General features: G+C 41.5%; 1 protein-coding gene across 1 annotated transcript in view; it reads right to left on the bottom strand.

The window, feature by feature from the left end:
* The window catches only part of hmcn1 (hemicentin 1), an 87,245-nt gene extending 80,385 nt beyond the window's left edge, over window positions 1-6,860 (bottom strand). The window contains exon 1 of the mRNA XM_085251300.1: window positions 6,347-6,860. Coding sequence (XP_085107426.1) covers window positions 6,347-6,641 — 295 coding nt within the window. The 5' untranslated portion in view covers window positions 6,642-6,860. The remainder of the gene's footprint in view (window positions 1-6,346) is intronic.
* Window positions 6,861-26,547: the final 19,687 nt, after the last annotated feature.

The raw sequence follows: 26,547 nt of genomic DNA, 5'->3' as shown, positions 1-26,547 counted from the left end.
AGAGGAATATTTTTTGTGTTTGTTACCACTGACCTATGAATTATTCAAACATACACAAGACACTTAACTCAGGGGATGAACCAGCAGCCTCGCACAAAAGACACAAATTTGTTTCCCATTTCTTTCGTTGAATCTACAAAAATATTAACGATCACAGTATTTTACATCAACATAGTGATTCTCAAAAGCTGTTAGCTGAAAACTTGACGCGTTTGGGTGTGTTGCTGGGTCCTGAGAGATGCATCTGGGCCTCGAGCTCCTCCATGTACAGTCCACCAAGGCATCATCAGAAATGGTTTCAGTAAGGAGGTTAGCTTTTAAGAAGCCGCTCTTAATGAAGGGAAAAAAGGCGGAGATGTGCCAAGAACAAGGCAAGAACAAGAACTGGACTGAAAATCAATACTAAAGAAACATCGAAAGAGGCACAGCAGTGAGAGTCTTCAGCCATGGAGGCACGGTGGAGGCTCCGTCATGTTTGGCACTGCTTCATTCATGCTGTTGGGGATTTAGTCAAAGGGTTGCAGTGAGACTTTTAATCCAATACCATCTGGATAGCATCTGAGTGACAGCACCTTCATATTTCAGCATGACAATGATCCCAAAACCAGCATCAAAAACATACCTGGATAGAAAAGCAGTGGAACACGATCGGCCCCTGATCCGTCCTTCCCAGAGCCCAGATCGAAACATTACTGAAACAGTGGGCTCATCAGGACACAGAGCAGAACAAAAGGCAGCCAACAGCCAAAGCTTTGTCCTTCAAGAAGCCTGGAGCACGTTTCCTAAAGACTACTTGAAGAAATGACAAGAAAGCTTTCCTAAGAGTGTTCAGACTGTCTCTAAGAATAAACGTGATCATACCAAATATTGACTTTCAAGCTTTCTAGACTTGTGCAAACTCTGTTTTTGCCTTATATGCTGTAATTCTATGTATGTTTGAGCATTTCAGTAAAACGCCTATTTCTGATTTTACTGGAAAAAGAAAAAGAAAAGGGATGGCTCAAGACTTTTACACAATATTTTACGTCTGGTCATGATAGTCACAAGCTAACCCGTCAACTTACTTAACAATGTAATTATACAGAAGTGCAAGCTCACACATTTTTCACTGTCCAGCACCGCTCCTTCCCAGATGATGACGTGTGTGGAAAATCTTTTATATGAAATTGTTTCACCACTGCTTTCTGTTTCAGGTTCATGTCTTGACAGCCAGACACTTGTCCAAAAAACACAAACAAGAGCAGAGCTACAAAAGGTCAAAGGGATACTGGCAGGAGCCCAGACAGTGATGTCAAAGAGTCTAGAAGGTCACAAGGACATTGAACCTCAGGTTGATGAGCCTCCAGTGGAGATTAGAAAACAAGTTCACACAGCAGAGAGAGAAAAATGTTTGACAAATACTTCACGAATGGGCCACTTACTACGCATGGGGTTATGTGGGCCAGTGGATCCTAAGGTCATCTAGATGTGACTGTTTTTTAAAAGGCAAGAAGATCCTTGAACCTTAGGATCTGTAAAGCTGTCGAAGTTTTAAACATAAAGGATAAAGTGTGACGCGGTTTTCTGTAGCAGTCTTCGGGGATGAGCGTCCAAGATGAAAGAAGTCGCTCAGTGACAACTGGAAACCTTCCACTCGTGTGTCGTGAGTTGAACCCACTGAACTACGAGCACCTTGGGCCACGTCATGAGGTGCAGCCCTAAAAGTTAATACCTATTTTAATACTCCACATCCATTAAAACATAAAACTCACAGACACAGTTTCAGTCTGCCACACTTTTCTCTCCTCCTCTATTTTCTCCCGAACCTCCACCTCTCTCTTTTGGCATTCCTGCCTAATAGCATCATTACTGACTCTGTCCAGCTAAACGCCGGCTGCGCGTAATCTCACACGGGCGGGGCAATTCAGACAAAAAAAAGCTACTCTGGAAGGAAGGAAACAAAGGGACGAGGGGTAGAAAAGGACGCGAACGCCAGCATGGAGGGCTCTGTGATAACGGCCTTTGATCTTGCAGAGAAGGCAGAAGCTATTCCATCATCTCCTCCCATCACTCCGCACTCCTTTGGTCGATCTCCTTCTAACTTAGATAACTTGGATGGAAATTTTTAGCAAGGAAGGCCAACAACTTACTGGAACCAACCCCGAGATCTCGCAGCTGAAACACAAAGAACGTGCAGAATAAAACAAGCAAAACTCCAAGAAACACGTCGGTGGTTTGTTCCATTTTCAAAACCTTCACGCTGATGTCACGCAGGCATGAGTCAGTAAAATCTGTCCATCTTTCATCCTTTCTCTGTTTGGACTTTAGCTTCCACAAACACATTCATTGTAGGGAGACAAAAGACATTACGGTGATTAATGATACTCTCTGCCTAACGTAGATCTTTTTAAGTCTTTATCATATGGTGAGTGACAGGAGAACGGCGGCTAAGCTGTCATCCCTGATGGACAACATCTCCCACCCCATGCAGCAGACTGTGACAGCACTGAGCAGCTCCTTCAGTGGGAGACTGCGGCACCCACGGTGTGGGACGGAGAGATTTCGCAGGTCTTTCCTCCCCACTGCTGTCAGACTCCACAACAAAGACTTTAACTGATCAAGCACACACATCCACACATGTGCAATAATACTAAGTGCAATAATCCTTTCTGTCATCGTTGTATTTTACTCAGTTGTATATAGTATTTGTATTTGTATTCTATTTTTATCTTATTGTATATTTATTTTATTTTATTCTACTGTATATAGTATTTTATTTTATTCTATTCTGTACAGTTGTGTACTGTATTTATTCTTATTGTATTCTAATTTTTGCCTCATAACTTTTGCACTGTCCACTTCCTGCTGTGACAAAACAAATTTCCCACGTGTGGGACTAATAAAGGTTATCTTATCTTATCTTATCTTATATATTTTCAGAGTAGATCAAAGAACCCTAAGTCACAATGGCAACCCTACTCTAGCTCATCTATCTTTAAAATAGAAAAAGTGTTAGGTTTAGGTGTTAACTATCAGTTTTAAGGATAACGGTGTTTCATCCACACTCAATGAAAGTGTAGTCATTTTCACTATATCCTCAGTCCTACTGGAAGTGTGTCGACACCATCAAAACCAGCAACAATGCAAGATAGGACTGGTAGAGCATTACCGCAGATCATAGACGTCACTGACCGCAAAGGGTTTGCAAACAAATATTAAACCCGATTATGCTGTTGTGTACATTTTTGCAAGTTTATTTAAGTCCTCTAAAGTGGAAGACGGTGCTACCCCCAAACGCCTTAGACACCCTCCATTAAGCTGGAGTGTGCACTACAACATAGTGTCAAGGTTTAAAGGCTCTCTGACTTTCCTGGGCACGTTAGGAACCAGGTGCTGGGTTTGGATCCGTCTTAACCTTGGACGGTTAAACATTAACACGAGCAAGCGTCAGACACTCACAAACACATCCTCTCACAGCGAGGTAGTAGCTACATGGACGTGTGTGTATGTAAGGATGCCAACAGGGCCATGCAGACAGATAAGTGTCTACCATTTTATTTCCTGTCATTGTCATGCAGTGTTTGTTTCTTTAATTGAAACAATGCACAAACTGGCATTAGTCTTGGGCTAGAGGCCACGTTTCGTAGCTCGGGAAGAACGGAAGCATCGTGAAATGAGTTTAATTGTCTGTAAACTCTCAAATAAATGTTCCAGAAGTGCAGCGAGTCTGTTTGCAACGCACCTTTGGCTTCTCTGCATGAGCCTGAAGTCCTTATTGACAGATTGATCGTCAGACTGCAGCCAGAGAAGCGAGATGTTCGTGTTTGTAGCTGTCCAGGACTCTTCTGTACAGCCACTTCTCTCATTAAGCGAATGCCCATTTCAAGAGTAATGACATATTGTATTGTTAAGAACACAGGCAGACTTCAGCGGTAAACACACAGCCCTTGCACTGTGGTAAAATGACTTGTGAAGGATCCTGTGCCTTTCTTTCTTTCTCTGCCTGCAGGATGGAGGAAAGGGGGGAGGCTTCCTGACTGATCTTCCCACACAGGCCTGACCCCAATATCCAGGCATCCTCCTGACTCTTTAGCTTCACACACGTTCAGGCAAGCACGCACAGACACAAAGATTGCAAACACACTCTCTTGTTTACAGTGTCGGATTGCAGTGTAAATAAAAAGGGAAGCTCTGATTTAAAAGCAGCCAAGTCAAACAGGAGGGACTGCGTTATCGCACCACGTTGGATGCAAAGCAGAGAAAATGGATCCGCGGCACAATGAAGCAAACCCTTAATAAAACAAAACCGACTCTCTCCGAGGAGCCGGGATTTTGTTGGAAAAGGACAAAAAGTGGGAGAGAGATGGGGTCAGAACATTTGGCAAAATGCTCTGCTACCCCTGCTTGCAGTGCGCTGCAGTAATCATTCCTCTATTCCGCCGGGGGTGTCGGAGCACACATCCTGACATCCTCGTAAACACTTTAAGAAGCAGACAAACGTCACAAACACAGAGAGGAGTCGACGCTGGAGCGCTCAATCGAGCTGTTGTGTTTCACTACCAAAGGATAATCTTATAATCACTTCTCAATGAAGTCAACATTTCCTCTAAATTAAACCCTTCAGTTACACAAACAGGTTAAAACCGCAGCATTCTTTCACTACTGTCTCTCTGTCCAAGAGCATCGCTAATCACCTAAGATTTACTTTCCCCACAGAGGCACGCACTAATGAATTCATCATTTGTAAGATTTGTGTATACTGTGCATTTTTTCCTCCTTGAATATAATTATTATTCTAGGCACAGAGCAGACTGAAACAATGATTGAAGAAATGTGCTTCATGAGAATTTGTGACATGCTGAAACTGAAAAGAGAAAAAAAACATCTGGAATAGGAATCTGTGTCTTCACCTCACAGATCACCTCCGTCTATTCATCTTTTCTTTCCATCCTTCAGATCCTGGAATGTTTGTTGCTCCGAGTGCATTTAGAAAAAATGTAGGTACTCTACATACAACATTAAAATACGAAAGCATTGTGTTTCATGCACTTTGTGAAGTAATATTCACGAAGCACATTTTGCAGAATGCTACGTATGGAAACTAAACATTAAATGCATGCAACAGCATGTCTTCATCCTGTCTTCCTTCTCTCACCCCAACCAGTCGCAGCAGATGGCCCCGCCCCTCCCTGAGCCTGGTTCTGCCGGAGGTTTCTTCCTGTTAAAAGGGAGTTTTTCCTTCCCGCTGTCGCCAAAATGCTTGCTCACAGGGGGTCATGTGATTGTTGGGTTTTTCTCTGTGTGTAGGGTCTACCTTACAATATAAAGCGCCTTGAGGCGACTGTTGCTGTGATTTGACGCTGTATAAATAAAGTTGAATTGAATTGTGGTACACTTAAATGCTGGTGAAAAGTAACCATTGAGCCTCCTTGTTTTGAATGAAATAATCACGAAAGGGGCTTCCACTCGCTGGGCCCACGTCCTCATTTTAGTTTTGACAGCGTTCTAGTAGGTAAAGGTGATGCTTGGACATGAATTGAGCTGCGGTTTGGGGACTGGTGACAGTCTAGCAGATCCTCATGCACTAAATAGAAGTGAAGAAGTTAAAGAATTGAGAACAAGGAGGGAGGGTGGGGCAGGTAAACGAGAATGAACAGCTTGCAGAACTGAGGGAACCTATATAGATGACAATCGGAAAGAGCGTGTTTGGAGGCGTGGTCCCACTCCTGAAATTCCGATACATAATCTCCAATTAAAGAGACAAAGGTGAGTCAACATTACCACCCAAATATTCAAACCCTAAATGATGACTTTAATCTGCTGTTGTTCAATAAGACCAATAAGACTGATGTCCTCAGTCTTACATTACTCTTCACAAGGACTCCGTTCTTGTCAGATGTGTGTGTTGAATATTTGGAAATGTTTTATCTTGTATGACCCCCCCTCCCCATGCACCCCTGAAGACTAATACTAGCCAGGGATACTGTTTGACTGCCCAATAAAATACAGCCTAGGCATTAATTTTCAGAATGAGAGAGCACCCACGAGTGATGATAATCATCAAGCTGCACTGCAAACCTAAAGCCACACAGTAACCCTGGCGGAATGCTAATGATACAGTGACCGCCAGGCTGAACATCTGTGCGAGATGAAATGCCCCAGAAGTGCCTCCCGTGGAGGTGTGAGGAGGTTAAGGCAGTCAGACGGCGGCCTGTGAGCAAACTATCACATTTGTCACACCTCTGTCTGCTTTTGTTTAGACTGCGAAGAGTAAGCACCAAATCATCACATTTAAAGAGAAGAAAAACAAGAAAAAAGAAGCAGAATTGACCTAATCAAACCATCTCTTCGTCTCTTATTACATTACCTGGGTCGTGAAAGGGCACCAGGGCAAAGTTATACAAAGGTCTCTTCGGTCTGCTCAAGGATGTCTCCAAAATCTTGGATGCGCCCTCTATCACTTGGACCAAGTCGTCGTACATGGAGCCGGTCACATCAAAGACGAACGCCAGGGTGGATGCGCCCTCCGGGATGTCCTCCTTTACGGCCCCCGTGTTTGCGTCTTGCCCTGCGGCCAGCGCCACTGAGAGGACGAGTGGAAGCCACATCAGTGATCCAGGAGTCTTCTCTGTCATTGTTTCACGATATTTTGTTTTCGCCATTGGGAAACTCAGAGTGAGTCTCGAGATAGAGGCAGAGACATCTGGCTCTCACCAAAAAGTTTTGAAAATTTATAAGAGTTGATCAAATTCCCAGCATCAGCGAAAGAAACACGGGAATCTCCCGGTGCAGCTTTCGAGCGCCTACTTTTTGGTTCTCCTGCAGTCTGTTGTTTCCTCTCAACGCTCAAGCTTAACTTCTGTTCCCAGCAGCTGTGGCAGCCCCTGTTCCCTCAGATCTGCAGAGTCAGAGCCCCTGTTCAGCTCTGTCATACAAAGACCACCTCTCAGCTGGCCAGAAAGTCTCCAAGGCGCAGACTACTTCCCATGCACAATAGCAGCGCTATGATTGGACAAGATGTTTTGGGTGAGTTCCTTTACTTCAGCAACGACACAAAAGTACCACAGTACGATTATTTCTTAAAAGCTGTCGTTATAATTCATTTTTGACAGATTCTTTTTAAATACCGGTGTAAGCTTTGACGCCGGGGCATGAACTGGACATGCCTGGGACGCTCACCTAAAGTGAAACGAGCTGAAATAAATGAAGGTCTGCAGTATTGGGGATTTTGAGCACTACTGCCATCTAGCGACTGCAACTTGGCTTTTACACAAATTTTGTGTTAACCCAGTTGTGTTAAAGGTTTTTAATAAAAGGCCCATTTTATTTAAAAAAAAATAGTAATAATAATAATTTAAAAAAAACCTCATTGTCAGTATCAAAACTGAAGATCGTTTTGCATGGAAAGAAAATCAAATGTTTATCAGAAGTTTTTATTGTGACATTAACGGCAGAAAAATGACTGCAAAAGTAATTTTAATTTGCTCTTATTTAAGATGAGAAGAACTTTATTTATCCCGAGGGAAATTCTTTTGTCATAAACATGCTCAATGCAGCAAGAGGAAAAGTTAGTGCAGAAAAAATAAAATAGCATAATTATCAGCGCGAGTAATTATGACAAGTTACATGTTAGAATCAGAATCAGAAAGGGTTTTATTGCCAAATGTTGAGCAGGTTTACAACATTAGGAAATTGCTGCGGTGCTTCAGTGCAAACATACTGTCATAAATTACGCTAAAATAGACATGAAAATAAAAATAAGAATAAGAATTAAAAGTGCAATGAATAAAAGAGTAGCAGCATGTAATGGGGGAATGAAAAAAACATTCAACATACAGATGAGTAATAATATTGCACAATCTGTGGGAATAAAATGCATTCATATTAATCCTATAGGATTAATATAATAAAGTCACCTACAGAGTGATGAAGAGTTGTACAGTCTCATAGCCACTGGTAGGAAGGATTTCCTGTGGCGGTCAGTTCTGCATTTAGAGGCGATGAGTCTTTGTGCTCCGATGGCTCCTGGGATGAGAGGGATGGTCTATGATGCTGAGAAGCTATTTTAATATTCTCCTCTCAGACACCTCCACCAGGTTCTCCAGTCGGACACCCGGGACAGAACCAGCCAGCTTGTTCAGCATCAGCTGTCTTCACCCCACTGCCCCAGCACACAGCTGCAAAGAACACAGCACTCTCTACCACAGAGTGATAGAGCATGGTCAGCATTTTCCTACAAACATTGAAAGACCTGAGCCGCCTCAGTAGGAAAAGCTGGCTCTGCCCTTTTTTGAAGACAGCGTCTGTGTCCAGTTTACAGCCAGTGTGTACCCCCAGGTACCGTTAGTCCTCAACTACCTCCATGTCAGCCACTCTGATGAGTTCTTCATGTACATCTGAAAAAACAAGCCAGGACCCTTACTGCAAACTTTAATCAGTTTTGAGTGTTCACAGCGGGTGTTCACCAAGTTATAGTTATTATTATTATTATTATTATTATTATTATTATTATGAAGGAAGGCTCAGAGGAGGCTGGAGACAGTTACCATCATGGGCTCATCTGGTCAGGATGAGAATGAACAGTCATCAATCACTTGCAGGTTTCTCGTTTTATTGAATAATCAGCATTAAAGGAAAGACACGCATGAACTGCTAACTCTGAAAGGAAACAAAGTGTGATTTAAGTAAGTCAGTAAGTTAAAATAATGCATGAACTCTGGAGCCTCAAACAGAAACTCATCTCAGCTGCCGCCCCATGTGGGAGTGAAGAAAAAGAGAGCTGTAGGTGAGTGCGGTCCTTATATAACAGGTGACAGGTGAGTGCAATCAAGGGCAAGCCCCACACCCAATCAACGGTGAGGAAAAGAAACAAGGTGCATCTGGTGAGGTGAGTGTGCTGAAAGGTGAGTCTTTACAACACTTATTATTATTATTGGATTAAGATGCCAAACATCAGTTATTTACTTGCATTCTTAAACAGAAAATTAATTACTGAGTTGTCAGATAAGTCATGTAATGAATTTTAAGTTTTAAAAGGTTTTGGCAGATTTCAATAATGTTTGTGTTTTTTATGACAAGTGATCGAATAAATCTCTTAAGCAATAAATATCACACCTGTTTTCTTTCTAACATGTCAAATGTGTTTTGATGAATGTTTAGACAGTTTTGATTCATATCGAAATGAAACTAATTCATTTTTTTACTCTTGATGTTGAAGTTCTTGAGACTTTCAGATGGATCAAACTTCAGTTGGTGCACTCATGATATTACTATCTGGAAATAAAGACCTCTGAGAGTCTCCATTACAGGTTTACATTTCTGTTTCACCACTGCGATGCTCATAAGTTTTATTTTAGTTTCTAGCTTCAGTCCCAGGCCAACAACCTTTAAACCATTTTGCCCATTAAGGGCCAGAACTGTGTGAGATATCAGGTGTAAAAGGATCACAATGTCTTTAAAAGTGGAAACTTTTTTATCAATGGCAACAGTAAATGATTACCTTGTTTGGCCACTAGGTGGAGCTAGTCAGCCACAGACGTCCTGCCTTTTTTCTTTCTTTTTGCTTTTTTGTAAATTGAACCAAAAAAGGGGCGGGAGGGGGTGATTAGTACTGTAAACAGTGTCGCTGATTACAAACAACAGAACGTTTATAGCATATATCAAAAATAAATGTAGCTCTTAAAATGATGGGAGACATTAATCGCCTGTCTTTTCCAAGGATAATTTCACGAGGTCTTTAGCGGAGGATGTGGGTGGAAAGTTACACGGAAAAATTCAAATAAGAATCCAAACCTCTCTAACCAAGATTTGCTAAAACCATGTAGGAGGAGAGCAGCTGCCTGTGAGAATTTTGCATGGCAAACAAACAGGGAGGTTAAAGCTATTTGAAAATGCACTGGGTACAGAGAAATGTGTCTGCAAGGCAGTGATTATACAACACATTTCTCTGTATATATAAATCACATCTTAAAGGGGATCGTTAGCACATTCCAATTTCACAGCTTTCTAGCAATATGATCAACCTATCACAAAACAATCTGCAGAAGTAAACGTGTTGGCACACTGTGAATTTACCCTCCTTCATTCCCTGGAAACAAGTGTATCTACTATTTAACACACAAGAGCTGTGTTGCAAGCACTGACATGTGCTATGACTTGCTTTTAAGGTAAACACCACATTAGGTTAGCTGATAGGGCCATGACAAACAGCTGAACGTTGTTTAAGTTCTGTAGAAGTCGATGCACTTGTTTCCACAATACAGTCCAGCGAGCAGAAGTTTACATGAACCTTTCTGACCTTGACACTGCAAAAGGGCAAATGTTTAAAAAGGATGTGGCAGTCAGTTAGAAAAGAATGAATCTTAATATTACAGATAAACATAAAACCTTTTAAGTAAAGAACAAAAACTGTATTAATGCAAATCAGTGCTTAAAGGTTAATTAGGTTCTGTACTGGCCATGGAGCAAATCACAGCACACAGACGGACCTCACCAATATACGAAATGACCTCAGACTAACTTATCTCTGTAATAAGGTTGCTGTCCTCATTTAACTTCACCTACGTATACACAGGAAATTCCTCATCACCTGTGGAGATCAGGTATCACCCACTCATTGTTTTTCTTGTGGGGTTCCACTGGGAAGCCGTCTGGGTCCCTCAATTTTCTCCTTATGCATGCTGCCACTTGGCAACCTTATCAGACAGCATGACATTTGTTTCCATAGTTACACAGATGCTACACAGCTATGTGTTTCTATAGAGCCGGATGACGTGGCTGCAAACCTTTTAAAACTTAAGACAAAATTGAAATTATTTTATTGGACCTTAAAATCAAACGAGATCTGTTCGTCCATAAGGTGGGGACACTAGCTGACAGAGTAAGGATTTATCAGAAAGAAAGTCCTGCTCCATCTCTGGAAATGCCAAGACACGACACGTCCCGAACCGTCGTGACTCTGAAAACTTCCATCGTGCATTTCCAGGAAGTTGAGTCTGTTCATTAAACATTGCGTCACTAATCCAGGTGACTTCTTCAAAAATGTTTCGGATGAACAGAATGAACTTCCTGGCATTTCCTTACCTGGATGATTAAACACGCATCAAGTCATTCATGTATGCATTATGCATTCGTTCCCAGTAGACTGGATTACTGCAGTGCCCTTTTTTTGCTGGACTTCCCCCAAAAATCCTCATTACTGTGCAGCTTCTCTAGAATTCTGCTGCAGGGTTATGCTAACATGTTAGATACTGAATGCTCCACAGAGAGCCTCCCTTAAAAAAAATCAGCAAAGCAAACCTTACTGAGAATTTCAAGAAGCTGTTAAAAGGACGCATTTTTAAGCTGATATTTGCTTCCACTCAACAATAAAACGACCATACAGCCGCACCTACTGAGCTCAACGACATTTAGCAATCAGGTAGATAGAAACCATAGCAGATCTTCTTCATCAGTGTTTACTAATGTATTATTTGTATGTTCCTGTGTGTTTCTATTTCCGCGAGGTTGGTTTGTTATTTAAATGTCTGCTTAATATTTAGGTGACCTTGGTTCTTATGTTTTTATGCCCGTGAAGCTTTTTGAAGCTCTATATGTGATGATGGGCTTTACAAAGAAAACTGAATTGAACTGAACTGTTTCTGTGATTGTTGTTTTAACGGTGACACAGCTGCACAGATTTACTTAATAAACACAACAGTGGAAGTAGGTCAGTTTGTACAACAACTGTCCCGAGCATACAGCCACCACAGCTCTGATCTAAATACAAAGAATTAATGATTTACTTTGTAAACCAGCAGGCATGGAGCCCGTGTTGTCATTGGACCAGTTACACGTCCTGCCTCACAGTCACGTCCCGTCTTTGGTGTGACTCACACCGGTTTTTGAGTTAAACATCACCTTGATAGCAAAAGCTTATTTTATTGTGTTGAACAGGGTTCAGCGCACAAGTGTAGAACATTTAAAAAAAGAAGAAGAAAAAAGCCAGCGGTACATTACAGCAAATACGTTTCTTTTATTGATACCCTCTCATCTTATGATTAAACATCTTCTGAAAACTGAAGCATTCCCTCCTTTGTCAGCCGTTGGTGGAAAAACAATACGTCACTTTCTTTTATCACTGTTTAAAATTTAACAGGACTCATTATGGCAACCAGTTTGTTTGTTTCAGGTTCTGTCAAGCGTTGGAGGTTTGGCAGGAGTACAGACGCCCGAGACAGAGATTTACCAAACGTGCCAAAGCCAAACAGTTCAATGGACTCCGAGTTAAAGTTGTGCAACTTCCTTTATAGTTTCACAAGAAATCTAAAGCTAACACACGCACTGACTTTATACTACCGCTTTCAATTACTCTACCGGCACTTTCCAAATGATATAGCAGTGAGACCTGGGAAATGGCCTGTATTTGTATAGCGCTTTACCAGTCCCTAAGGACCCCAAAGCGCTTTTCACATCCAGTCATCCACCCATCCACACACTGGGGATGGCAGCTACATTGTAGCCACAGCCACCCTGGGGCGCACTGACAGAGGCGAGGCTGCCGGACACTGGCGCCACCGGGCCCTCTGACCACCACCAGTAGGCAACGGGTGAAGTGTCTCGCCCAAGGACACAACGACCGAGACTGTCCAAGCCGGGGCTCGAACCAGCAACCTTCCAATTACAAGGCGAACTCCCAACTCTTGAGCCACGATCGGAAAGGAAGTGAGAAAAGTGCAGTCACCTTGTAGCTGCAGCGTTTTTGTACTGTGCTGTGTTGTTGTTTCCCACGATTATCTACAAAATCTTTTTTAAAATCTTGCTTTCTGTTTTCAGAATGATGCTGGGAAGAGATTTCTTATGACAAACAATGAGGTATGACTGGTTTGTAAATCTGCATACATGCAGGTAAGTGGAGAGTGCACACAATACCAATGTCACGTTTTCCTGGCTGAGAGCAGGCCTTTGGGGCATTACAAGACACAATGTTCTTCTATTACGAACAGTAAACAACTCCTCTTTTTACCACGAGCAGTCCTGCAAAATTAGAGTTTGTCGTCTTTTTACTTTAATAAATTTAAAACTGTAATAAATATTTTAACTACTACTTAAACTAAGATCACTGAACAAACTGAACAAATGTGAGCTTGTTGATTATATATTGGATGAAACAGAGTGTATAAAAGCAAGATACAGTCATGATGTTAACAGTAACACATGGAGTCCTTGTTAGTAACTTTCAAACTTCTGCTGAGCACTGAGGTAACGACAGGAAGTAAAAAAGCACAGTGCCAAGGCACGGTACAGTTTCTCTCTGATAACTAATACCTGCCTGCACTGCTAGAAGGTGCTAGAATGGATGACTATGATTGCATCAGTCAAAGCGAGTAAACGTTAGTTTAGATAATACTTTGGAAAAATTCAGCGCGCACAAACCAGCTGAGCCACTGTCTCTGCGCATGCTTGTGTCTCAATGCAGGCTGCCGGGACAAGTGTGACTTTAGCACACAAACATGTTCCGCATGACACATGCGCTCCATCATTCCAGTAAGCCAACCAGAAAGTCCGCCCTGAGGCCTGGTGCTCTGTCGCCCGACAGACCTAATCCCCGGGCTTACTCCCTCTCATCTCACTAAAGTCCCCCCTTTGTAGTGAACACAACTCATTTGGCCAATGAGGCTCACTGGTTTTGCGCGCACACACAACAACATACCCTTTGTAATCCGTCCCTATTCTCTCTTTTATCTCTTTTTCCCACTCTGGGTTCATCCCTTTCATAAACATACACTGTGTGCAGTATAGACATGGGTAACCATGCGAGTATAAGCATTTGGGAGCACAAACAATTGTCCTCATTCCCTCGTTCTAACCGCAGGCTACAGTGTGCAGTGATAAGAATATATCCTCCTCTTTCCTAGTTAGCTATTTTTTTTTAAATTATAGTCAGTTCAAATCATGAGGAGAGATGAGACGCAATAAAGGAATTTAGCTGAAACGTTACGTTTAAAGGTACGGCAGACTTTACGCATGAGTACAAAAGACACTGATAGTTGTTTTTAAGACAGGCTGCACTGCATTGTTTCATCCGGGAAGTCAGGCAGTGCTGGAACAGACAAACAAGCAAAGAAGAAGTTTCTCCCTCTGTCAGATCTAACTGGATCCCATTTGTTCCCTGTTCAAGAATCTGGGCTCTGGCACTATTTGATCTGCGCATTCTTCCCTTACAAAAACCCCACATTAAAAGCTGGTTGCATAATTAAATGCTCGGCTTTGTTTTTCACAGGCCAGGAACTCAGCGACGCTTCGAGAACAGCGTGCGTACGTGTGTGCGTGCATGTGAATAAATGGGCGTGCCGGAAAGTGAAAGAGAGAGTACAACAACAACAAAAAGAAAGGAGGAAAAAAACAGACAAGGGCGAGAGAAGCGTGAGGAAGGAGCGCGCGAGCCGGAACAAGCTGTAACTTAGTAAGGTCAGGTGACTTCTTATTTACACTGGAAGATGTGCGCGTTTGTCCCAATTCACTGCGGCTCTCGCTGTGTTGTCATGGACACAAGATCGTGCCAATTGAAGACCCCAGAAAGGACCGGAAACAGGCCAAACAAGTTGCGACATTAAAAGACGCCCTCCAATAATATGAAAAAAAGCGCAGTGGTACAGCTATAAACCTCAGTAGTTTTGCAGCTTTTTGCACAAGCTTGACATCATGAGTCACATTAAACAAAACTTTTTCTTTTTTTCTGTGAACCTCAACCACGTTTGTTGGAACTCGTGTCGTGCTGTTTGGAAACTGTTGCAAGGTGTTTTACCACATGACTAACATGACGGGAGATTTTACAGATTCTTATTGTACGCAAAATCTTTGCACAGCAGTACTGGAGCTGTTAGGAGGATATGAAACTGTGGATGTTAAAAGCTAATGTAACATTTAGGCCTTTGCAGTGTAGATTTGGGTCAGTCATATGACTTGTGGGATCTGAGTAATTGCCAATTCCTCTCTACTTCTCTGATAAATGGACCAGTCGACGGTCATCGTCTGCGCTAATCCGTTTCTGTCCTTTTTTTTTTGCTGAGCGTGAATGTTTACAACCTTTTTTGTGGAAGTGAAGACGCGGTGGGACAACAGTAACAAAATGTGTCATCAAAAAGAGGATTAAGTGTAAGCACTGCGTTAGAGACGCGGGGAGGAGGATGTGGGTGAAGAAATGAATGTCTTATGCAATGAAGACACAACGTCCATCATTCTCTTGATCACCAGTTGGTCTTTCCTCCCTTCTTCACGCGTGAACCTGTGCGCCGGTCATAGAAAAGACACAAGCAGGAATATTGTGAGAAAGAAGGCCTCATCTTTTCTCAGACGAGCATTTTCTCAAAACATTTCCCCGAACTTATTTTCTCGAAAGAATGTCTGCTATAACCGCAAAACGACTTTCTGACAATAAAGTCTTTCACGGCCCACGTATGCTTGACAGAAGGCGTCAATATTTGTGTCAGGCGTGCAGTGTTTTGTGCGAAGAGGGACGTTTTGTCTTCGCGCAGGGATGCGTCAGTCAAGAAGCAGAAAGTCTCACTTCCCATAGCCTTGAGGAAGCGGAATTGTGGATGTTTGCCTTATAAGAACACGGGACAAAATGCTCAGACTGCGTGTTTGAAACGCAGAAAAACACAAAACACGGACTGACGTGCAGCAACTGCACATCTTTTAGAGGCTTTGAGAAAAATCCAGATTTTAATGATCCAGTCATGTGAGTTTTCACTACATAGTTTCCTACTTCCTCTGAACAGAAGGATCCTCTGTGCTAAACAAAATGATGGTGACAGTTCATCGCGTCTCCCATTTTGCTGGTATTTGCATCAGTATTGTTATTTTTCAATGCCTCACCTATTATAACACACATGCACTGGGATCTTGGTCCCATAATTGCTTCACATCCAGCCTTTAGGCTGTCTTTAATGCATGTTCAACTACAGAGGAACTGGATCATTTCTAGGCAAAAAATACACAACTCATAATCACACACACAAACTCAGGACACATCTTCACCACTACATGCTGTTTTAAAAACAAATTTATGTTCCAGCCCTGCCTTCCTCTGTGGCACCAACAAAACTCACGTGGACAGGCTTCAGATTACTAATATAATTCACCATGGAAACACAAACACACCAAGTGAAGGCTTCTGAGGCAGATTTATCTGTGGGCAGAGGTGGTCACAAGGTCACTGCAGGTTTTCCTGTATGAGAGAAAGTGTGTGTGTGTGTTTGCTGTACGCGTGGTGTGAAGCAGGTGACCTTTTCTTGTTGCTTTCTAAATGAAGACATTTATTTAAGATATGTAATAGCCTGCAAAGCGCTGACAACAAAGCCACCTCGGTGACCTTGGTAATCAGTGAAAGACAAGCAGGCACTACAGAAATGTCTGAGCGTGTCGCACGTGTCCGAGGTTGTAAGACATGTGACACGAGAAACACTGAAGGTGTATTATGCCCATTTACATTTTGGGTATGTCTCCTCATTATAACACCATTATGGGTCAGGACATATTTGCCTTCCCCAAGGACATGATGTTTTCACAGTTTATCTGACTGCAGGATTATGCAAAAACTACCATGACAATCTTCATGAAAGTCAGCTGAGAGGTGCAGCATGGACACAGGAAAAATCCACCGAATCATTCATTCGATTGAAGTTGAAGTTTTCTCAAATGAGGTATGAAAGACTCGAGCCCCCTCACAACCCTATATTGGATAAGTGGTTAAGGAAATGGATGGATTAAGGCGCCAGCCACACAGGCCTGGATACTGGTTGCTAAAATCCTGGCAACTCATAATCTTTGTAACCTCTAACAACCAACAAACAGCTGCGATTCAAATTTTTATTTCCTCGGTTTGGCATGAAGGAATATTTTCCCCAGTAAACAGTGAAGACCAAGGAGTCTCTGTGTGACTGGACTTAATTAAAATATGATGGTACCTGGACTCAGGACCCTGTTTTTTTTTTTTTTTTTTTTTTTTGGAAAGCACAACTAATTTTGCAGACGGCATTAGGAGGCTCTACGATAAGCAAACCTGCCAAGGGAGCTGCCTGCTGCAGTGCTGGCCAATGAAAATAATGCAATTTTAAGGCCTTTTTGTATCGGCTTAACTATTCAGACCCAGAAAAACATCTGTCTTTTATGTACAGTCTGTGCAAAACACACACTAACTGCATCGTTACTTCTGTGTGTACATCAAACTGAGCTATTATTACTACCTTATCTGTCAACAGCAGTTGCTTGAGTTGGCTGCTATAGTAACCGCTAACCAGGTTTGCAGTACATTTTGCAGCTTTGACCAAACAAACGTTTCTAACAGTCTAGATCTTTATCTTCTCCTCGCAGTGGAGCATTTCCTGCAGGCAATATTTTTACAGTGAAAGATATTTCGAGATGTTAATTATTTATTTGCTTATGAATAAATAAATAAATAATTAAGCTAACACTTATCTACTTAAATGTATATTATCTTTATTGTATAGTATCTGTATGTCATAGCTGTTTCCATTCCAGCTTTAAAGGTGAGCCGCTGTCTTAACATTTGAATGTGTGCAGTGCAGATTGTGTATCCACATGCTGGGTGAGGGCACAAGGCAGGAGCTTACCTGTCTCAATGTGAAATCCCTATCTCTTTATGTTTGTGTCATGTAATTTGCATAAATACCTAGTTTATTGGGTTAAATATTATTAAAACAGCCCACCCTGTACAGGAGGAGAGCTAGTGTAGTCAGAAGGAAAACTTCAGTTTTAGTTCAGTGAATGCAAGTGGTGACTTTATTTCTTCGATACTAACTAAAGTGGTCACAAAGGAAAAGCTAATGCTATTTAGTAAAACCCCCTATTATTGAACTAAAGAAGGCAACGACCTCAGGCGAAAAACTCGTCCTCAACCTTAAAGTGTTTTTATTTACAGTGTAATTTATTTAGCATGAAAAGAGCAAGGTCACACCTTTAGGAAGGATTCTAGGAAGTGGGTGACTGGAGTTTTGGGCAAAACACAAAGTCGTGGACAAAATACAAACGCTGTTCTTCACTTCTAATATGTGACATTGGCAACAATAAACAAAGAGCTGGGTCATAGTGTGGCACTGAAAGAGCTACATTACTAACACACCCGCACAAAGGGTCAGAGCTGATGTTAGGAAATGTAATGTTGAAATGTTTTGACAGAGGTTAAACTGGAAGCGGCAGCTTTTGTTTAGAAAGTGTTACAGTTAAAACTTTTACATTATAATAATATTTTTTAGTAGTTATTTAAGCCAAAATTCTGTGATTATTCTCACCATGTTTTCAGTGTTGCTTTTTGTTGCTGTTGTATTTTCCATTTATTGTGTATTTATTACTCATTGGTTGGTTCATCTCTGCAGACTGTATAATGCATCGCGCCTGGGCAATAATAAAGATATCCCTTACACTTGATCCTTGATTACAATATTTGTATTATTATTTATTTTCACATTTAATGCTATCCACAGCAACTGTGATGAGTCAGTTCCCGACGTAAATATTATGGTCTGCCCTGGCAGAACGCGCCTGCTTGCATCTGCTGCTGGCGCCATAGCAAAACAAATCACGTGCAGCAATGATAAAACATAACAACAAGGAAGGTGACAAGTAAATTTCCCACTACATGAGAACATTCTTTCCATGCGTAAGACAAACGCAAACACACCACCGCCACCGGCGCCTCTTGTTGTGTGTGGGCCGGATGAATTACATGAAAGATCAACGGTACTTTTTACCTATAAATAGTCAGGAACTGGCTTCCAAGAAAATGCTGAAAGCTCGAGATGATAAAGCTCTAAATGCAGACTGTGTCTCTACTTTAACGTACACATTAGTGGATGCCAGAAAGAGAAGGAGGAGCACACAGCCATGCATTAGCACCGCAGTCTCGCTCCATTACTTTACCCATTCGAGCCCGCGCTCTGTATGTGCCATGGCCTCTCTTGTTACAGCTCTCCTCAGCTGGATATGTAATTCAATATGATACTTGCTCAGTTAATCCCCCATTTATATTAACAGATAAGACCGTGAAAGAAGTAGATTACAAGCACTTACTGCAAAAATCCATTTGACATCTGAGTCTCATTCATCCTGTCAGTTAACGTGAAACTCAACATTTTCCTGAAACATCTGCACAAAACACCGAGATGAAGACTTTCACATTCCGAGACATAATCTAACCTAGATTTGCTGTCTCACTTTAGTTGGTTTTGAACTCGTGTTTGAACTCTTTGTCCGACGTTAATCGGCGCATTATCTAATCCATTTATTTATTGGTTCTTTAAGCTGCTCGGCTCGCAGATACATGGTTCAATCTGAAGTGCAACAGCACTTAAAACCACTTTATGAATGCAATTAGGTTGTAAAATGTAACCGTGCAAACAAGGCTTGAGCTTTTATTGCACCGGGTGCGCTGGATGCTTTGTGGACTCATGAGTGCCTTTCAGCAAATAATAAAGTACTGCAGGTACTGCGAGACGGGAAGTTTGAGCTGCCAAATAAACTCCGGTTATAACTGGATATATTACTGGGGTCAAAATGATGTAAGATCTCATGACTGGAAGCAGACTGGTTAATAGTTGATTGATTACAAAGATTATCACTGATAGCCTGCGGCCACTGTGCGTGTCTATGTGTGTACTCGGATGTGTCTGCGTTTTTTCAATGTTTGCCCACATGCCACGGCGCCTTTCGCCACTCATTGAAGTTTGACCGATGACATTTGTAGGTCGCGTTTTATGTCCGCCTGCTTTAGGGCTAATTGGCCCAATAGGTCTAACACAGAGACGTCTTATTGCAGCATCAGCAGCTCTGCTTTAAGCCCCCAGATTGATGGTGGTGGGGGGGTTGACCTACTGCCTTAAGCAGCGGAAAATTCCCTTTCCTCAAGTGTGAACAGAATGATGATTAACTGCGTGCACGGTGCAATCCAGGTTCCCTCAATCGTCATAGTTATTCAGATTCATTTTCTGCTGAAGGTAAACATCTCTGTGTTGCTACTTAAGCAGTTGATTTGTATGGAAATGTTTGAAGGGAACAAGATTAGAAAGTACTGATAAATGATGCTGAAGGGAGCGAGAAGGCTCTAAGGCGAAGGTGCTTTTCAAACGTTCACCTTGGCCTCAGAAACACCCCACCACTGGCATCACTGCTCTAATGTGTATCATCCTCAAAGGGGATATGCTGCTAACTAGCTCATTATGTAAACCACGGTGTGATGAGCTGACCACTGGTATGCAACTAATTGGCTTTTGCTGGCAGCTTCTCACTGTCAGTGTGGGTGAGACGTGTTAAGAAGAAAGACTCATTTCTTATGATTTTAGAAGCTTTTGAGGACTGCTGTATTTTCTAATGCATAATGGAGCTGTCATGTTTATATATTTGTGTGCTCACCTCACTCTGCTGTGTGTCCTTAAATAACAACAAAACCCGGATGAAACTACTGTGCATGTAGGAAGAACTGCAGCCTTGTTTCGTGAATTTCATAATAAATAGACATTAAAGCCAGATTTTCTTCTCTTTTTTTGGCTCCTCCAGTATTGACTACGGGTTTTCATGTGGCTCCAGTACTGATGTTTGTTGTAAAATTCCCTGAATCATAGCATACTTGCTCCGAGCTCTGTTTTTTTATTTATTTTAATAAAATAGCGATGTTTTATGAGTTCAGCTGAGATAATCCCATTTTAACAGTCATGAGGAATAGACATGAGAGACGGCACCCGATTAAAAATACTGGCTAGAGGAATACAGAGTAGAAAGGATGACTGAGGTTATTTATGTGTTTCAAAGAAATGAAGATCTAAGTGTCTGTGCTCTGGGCATGAGCTTTGTTCACAGAGAGAGGGGAGGGTTTTTTTATTATTATTTTTAAAAAGGGAGGAACAGAGGGGAAAAGAGCAGGCAGTGTTTGGAATGATCTAAAACAAACTGTCACATGTGAGTCTACAGATTTGCATGGTTTTAAACTGCTGCCATATAAGCTCACAGGAGCCTTACAAGCATCCAAATGTTGACTCAGTCATTTATGTAACATTCAAATTGCTTCTGCCACAGCTGCACCGATCGAACCTCAGAGCTTGATGTGATTTTCTCCCAAGTCACCGACTATTTGAAGGGATCCACTGACTGATGGTTTTGAGTAGTTGGTTTCATGACCTCTTGGCTTAAAAACAAAGCACACAAAAAAGGTGAGCAGAAGCACCTTTTCATGCATTTTTCCACTTTGCCTTGCCCATCTCTATTGGCTGTAGGATATCTTTTGATTGGACGGTTGCTGGTTCAATCCCCAGCTGCTCCAGTCTCCATTCCAACTATCCTTGAGCAAGATGCCAAGTTGCTCTCTGATAGACAGGTATGTTTTGTGTGACTCCAGAGAGAAATAAGAGTGATTTCTCCCACAAAATCCTCCTTGTGGATGTTTGTTTTTGTATGTGGTTCTAATTTCACAAGACTGACTCACTTCCTTGTGTGGGAAATGTTGGAAGTGGAAAAGTGAGAGTCATGTTACTACACTGAAGCATGTGAGTGGTTTTGTATATATCCATGGGTCAAAAAGCCTGAGACTCCTCCCCCTTTAAACAGCGGCTCAGTTCAGTGGTTAAAAATAAAAGAAGTCGTTTACTACAACAATACTTTGTGTGTCATAGTCAACAATCCGTTTAATAAGTAAGAGCTGGATGGTGACTATGAGCTTCTGTTAATTATGAAGAAGTAGTTTCATGAGAGGCAGAAGAGACACTCACTGATTCACTTGCCACTGTTTCAACATAGAGGTCAAAGGGCAGGAGACGATGCCGCTCAGGTTGAAGGTTCATGACCGCTGTAATATAGCTAACATACCACAGTCATACATAAGTGTCTAAGACCCAGACCAAGGAAACACTCCTATCTGTTGGTGTAAAGATGTTTAACTGCACAGTTAATGTAAGAAAAACTGTAATTACAATAGTACATCTACTTTTTTTCTAGGTGGCAAAGAAATGCTGCTGTAGAAATGAGCTTAAATTGTAACATAGAGGTTAAATTCTTACATTTTAACAAATAAATGTGTAAAATTACAGAAATAGTTCTGGTAGCTTCTTGCCCAGAAAGTCTTTTGTTAATTCGCCTTTAAAATTTGCACAGTAGTGAAAAAAACAAGACTTTTCTCTCATTAAATTACTTTTACTTATTTACCTTGGTATAGCTTGAATGGCCATCGGGGAGGTTTTTATCAGCAGGACAAGTTATAAAACGGCCTCCTTCACATTTTCCTGATGCAAACCATCCTCAGCTGCAGCAAAGCAAAACCTACCTGCAACGTCGGCATCACAAACTGAGGGGTTTGTTCTTTCATTTGGAGAAAGCGCAACATATCCAGCAAGCATTGGAAAACCTGCACGGAAATAATGCACTGGATTTAATTTCATTACACTGAGTGTCTCCTTTGAGAGAACAACACTGCTTTAAAAAAAGAAAACCAAAATATCTGCGTTAACACAAGATTACAGGGCGGAGTTTTACGAAGTGAATACAGGTGATTCTCAACACAGAAGGACACAGAATGCACACAACCAAATCTAACCTTTGACCCACTGAAAACACAGGGTTTGTTTTGCCAGTATCTTCAGCCCGTCATCAAATGTACACTGTAGAGTTTTGCAGTTTATCTACCTTATCAGAGGACTGTGTGACTCCAGCTCACGTGGCACTGTTCTCCTTTTCCCGTGCCCAGAGGGTGAAGGGTTAGGATGTCGTTAGAAACAAAACTCTACATTTTGCACAGTTTAGTGACTCTGAAAGGCACACTCACGTTTGATGCTCCAACTACAATTTACCACAATGACAGGAGAACTGAAGCACATTAAATCCGGGGGAATGACATAGTCGGTATCCTAAGAAAAATAGAGAGCTCGCCATAATAAATGAGTCCGCATCATATTTTGCAAAATAAGACAGCTGCAAATGGTTGGTAAGACCACAGCAGGCACGAAGCGGTTTGCTTTCAAAAGAAGTTTTCATGTGGGGAAGTTTCCAAACACTGCAGAGCCTCTCTAAACTCCTGACAGGACTTCATCCTCCTGCTTGTATTCAACTTCATACACGCAAGGATCAGACACGTGTTACAGCCGGGCTCAGATACCTAAAATATTCATAGTGTCCTTGTCAGAACACATTTATGCAGCTCCAGTGAACAAATCTCTGTAGAAAGAACGGGCGCCAAGATGACTCAGTGAAGTAAGGGCTGCGTCCGTTGTGCTGGCATTGTAAAACAGGCAATAAATACTTAAAATTATTATTTTGGACTTGGTTCAATAATTAATGTCAAACGTCAGAGATAAAACCCATCTTCACGACAAAGTAAAATCTTTTTTTTATAAATGCCATATACACAAGACAAAGTAACACAAAATAAGAAATACTATTAGTAACAAGTACTGTGCAAAAGAGAAGCGCAGTGACATATGGAGATTAGCTGAGAGGAATTATACAGCACAGAGATGCAGCTTTATCTGCTTTACAGTGAACAATGACAGATAACCACATAAATACATTTGGATTACATAATGTCATCATTGTTTCACTTGTACGCTTGCTTGCTACAGTAAAGCAACCACAGAAGGACCTTTCATGAAAGTGGAATATATAGGATACCATCATTTTTTAAACGAACACATTTGCAGCTGGTGTAATTACTGTCATGTAAAAAGGCTTTTGCAGGACTCTTTGCTGTCCTGTGAAAAACTACGTGCAGCCCGTGATTCAATAACTGTTCGCGACCACATTTTGCAGCAATAACTTGAAGTAATCATTTTCTATGTGGCCTTATCGGTCTGTCACATTATTGCGGAGGACTCTTGGCCCGCTTTACTTTACAATGTTCCTCTCTTATGTACAGCTCTCTAGGTCTCGCCGCAGCATTTCAATGAAGTTGAAATCTGCACTTTGACATCTTGGTTCCCCCCCTCCCACATCATTAGATTTGCTGCTGTGCTTGAGATCATTGTCCCGGTGCATGATCCAATTCAGGCCAAGCTTTAGCTGTCAGACAGATGGCTTCACATGAGACTCTAACATACTTTGGTAAACAGAGGAGTTCATGGTCAGTGACTGCAAGGTGCTCCAGTCCTGTGACTGCAAAGCAAACTCAGATCATCACTCCTCCATCTTCCCTTTTCAACCTCTTCTCTCTAAAAAAAAACCAAACACCTCATACTTGTTCAGGTTTATCTAATTTTGATGTCCTGAACTTGAACTTTTAACATGCTAACTGAGGCCTGCAGCCAAGAGATGTAGCTCTTAGCTGTTTTTGCTATTTCTGAACAGCTGTGCTAATATACACTTGAATGCTCCAGACCAGCAAGCTGCCAGAACGTCTGCTTTTATAGAGATGTCACTCGTGCTGAGGATCGGTTAATCAATGGTTTAATTAGCAGCATCCGGCTGCAACCTAAAACCTTTATTCTTAATTGGAAGCTGTAAGGGTGCCCTTAGTTTTTCACAGGACGCTCTGCAGTGCTCATAAGATGTTCTTTTATCTGTATTTCTTGTCTGCCCCTGAGGCTGCACTACTAACAACTGGGATTTTAAGCTTTCCATCTGGTTAACATTTCATGCTTTGTTTGGGTTGATGTTGTAGCTTTTATCATTTATAATTTAACGTTGATTTGATTCTGCTCATTCCAATAAAAGGCATTATAATAATAAAGTCCTGTGGACACTTAAAATATAAGTCACACTGCAAACTAACACTTCAGAAATGACTACAGCTTTTGTACACAACTAAGCTAAAACAGAATATTTGAAATACAAAGTTTTGGGCTGTTTTTCTTAATATCGGGGATGTTTTGGAAATGTATCCCTCTGGCTACTCAGTTCTCTTCTTTCAAGCCGACTGCTAAAAACACCTCCTTAAGAAACTAACTGATTGTTTGGATTGTGTGGCTGCTTTCCAGCTATAATCGTTGTGTGTGTGTCTGAAGCTCCAGGCACTGTGTTGCCTGCCAAGAGCTCTTCATTCCCTATTCCACACGGGCATGAAAGTGATTTTGCAAACAGAAAGCTTATAGTGAGCACATCATGTGTCTTAATGCATGCTCAATCATCCAGGCAAGGAAATCCCAAAAAGTTGATTGTGTTTGTCTGGATGTAGCGTTCTCAGTGGGAGAAACTGAAAACTGGCCATAGGTGTGAATGGTTGACTGTCTCTCTTTGTTAGGGTGGAGTTCAAACATTTATGCTACTTTAACTTTGATCGTCATGTTTAAATGTTCATACAAGTGTTTTAACAGTGACAGGGAGAAATGTATCACTGATGCATGAAGGTCAGGTTGTTCTGTTAGGTCCTTGGTGCTTTGCTTTTGGAATTGCTTGGTTTCCTTAGCTGTCTGTGGAGAAGCTTCCTCTGCAGTCCAGAGACACATCACTGCAAAAACATTCAGAGGTCAAATATTAAACAGGCTCCATCTTTGTCATTCACTCATTTATTTTCTTGAACATTAGCCAGCAATAACTTATCTCACCTTGTCAGGAATGTTAACCTACATGGATGGAAGTACCGCGTGTTGTGGTAATAATACCAGCACAAGAGCTGTTATGAATAGACTATGCTGTGTTGATACCTTATATGTGATGGCTAAACTCTGACTGCGGCTCTTATCGCTGCGGTTACCAACATATGCTCTTGTGCTGCAGACAAATAGACATGCTCACAGTGCAGATACTGACTGACTGACTGACACGTGGCTATGGAAGTGATTCCTATCCTCTAATCTAATTACTGACGCACTGAGTTTGTACTAAGCTCCATTCAGTCACAGCAGGTGAATGGGCTCTTCTACAATGACGTCCTTGCAGTAGCAGCCACGGTTTAGTTTGGATGTTCCTTTTTAATGGACATCACTTGTGGTAATTGTTAGAGCTTGCTGTCATGACTCATAGGATCAGTATATTAGTAATAGCAAGTAAATTTTGGCAGGTGCATTCAAAAGACAGAGAAGATAAAAGACTATCCTATTCAAACAGGACACTATAAGGCCAATTTAATCTCGTTTCACTGTAGATATTTTACTACTTTCTCTATTATGCTGATATGAATGGATGAAAGAGGTTTAGATAAACGTAGGAAAAACCACAGGCGAATTAATAAAATGAACACATTTCCATGATGATCATACGAGGAGTGGTATATACTGTAAGGTGATTCAATTTTGAGGAAATTTTATTAACAAAGGTCATCATCTCCATAGCAACCACACTCTGAAAAGTTGCTTAGAAATACCTTAAACGCAACAGTTAATTATAATCGAGGAATGAGCCTTTTTAAAAGAGTTTTTAGGACTAGTTATTAAAGAAATATTAAAATGTTTCATGAATAAATTAATAACGAATAAATAAAATAAAAATAAATAAAACCGTCTTTCTCAGTGTGTTTCTAATAATCCACCGCGCTTCGCTACAACCTGGATTTCATCATTTTCACAGTGGGCGTTAAGGACCGCCCACTCTCGGTGACGCGGGGGGCGGAGTGGCGGTTCTCGGGAGCGCGCGTTCTCATTTTAGCGCTGCTCGGCC

The sequence above is a fragment of the Mchenga conophoros genome, linkage group LG17, assembly GCF_057382185.1.
Source record: "Mchenga conophoros isolate Kocher_MC1m ecotype Shallow Benthic linkage group LG17, M_conophoros_male_GT1.1, whole genome shotgun sequence".
Taxonomy (NCBI): domain Eukaryota; kingdom Metazoa; phylum Chordata; class Actinopteri; order Cichliformes; family Cichlidae; genus Mchenga; species Mchenga conophoros.
Note: the sequence above shows the minus strand (reverse complement) of the source record. Positions and strands in the feature narration are given on the sequence as shown.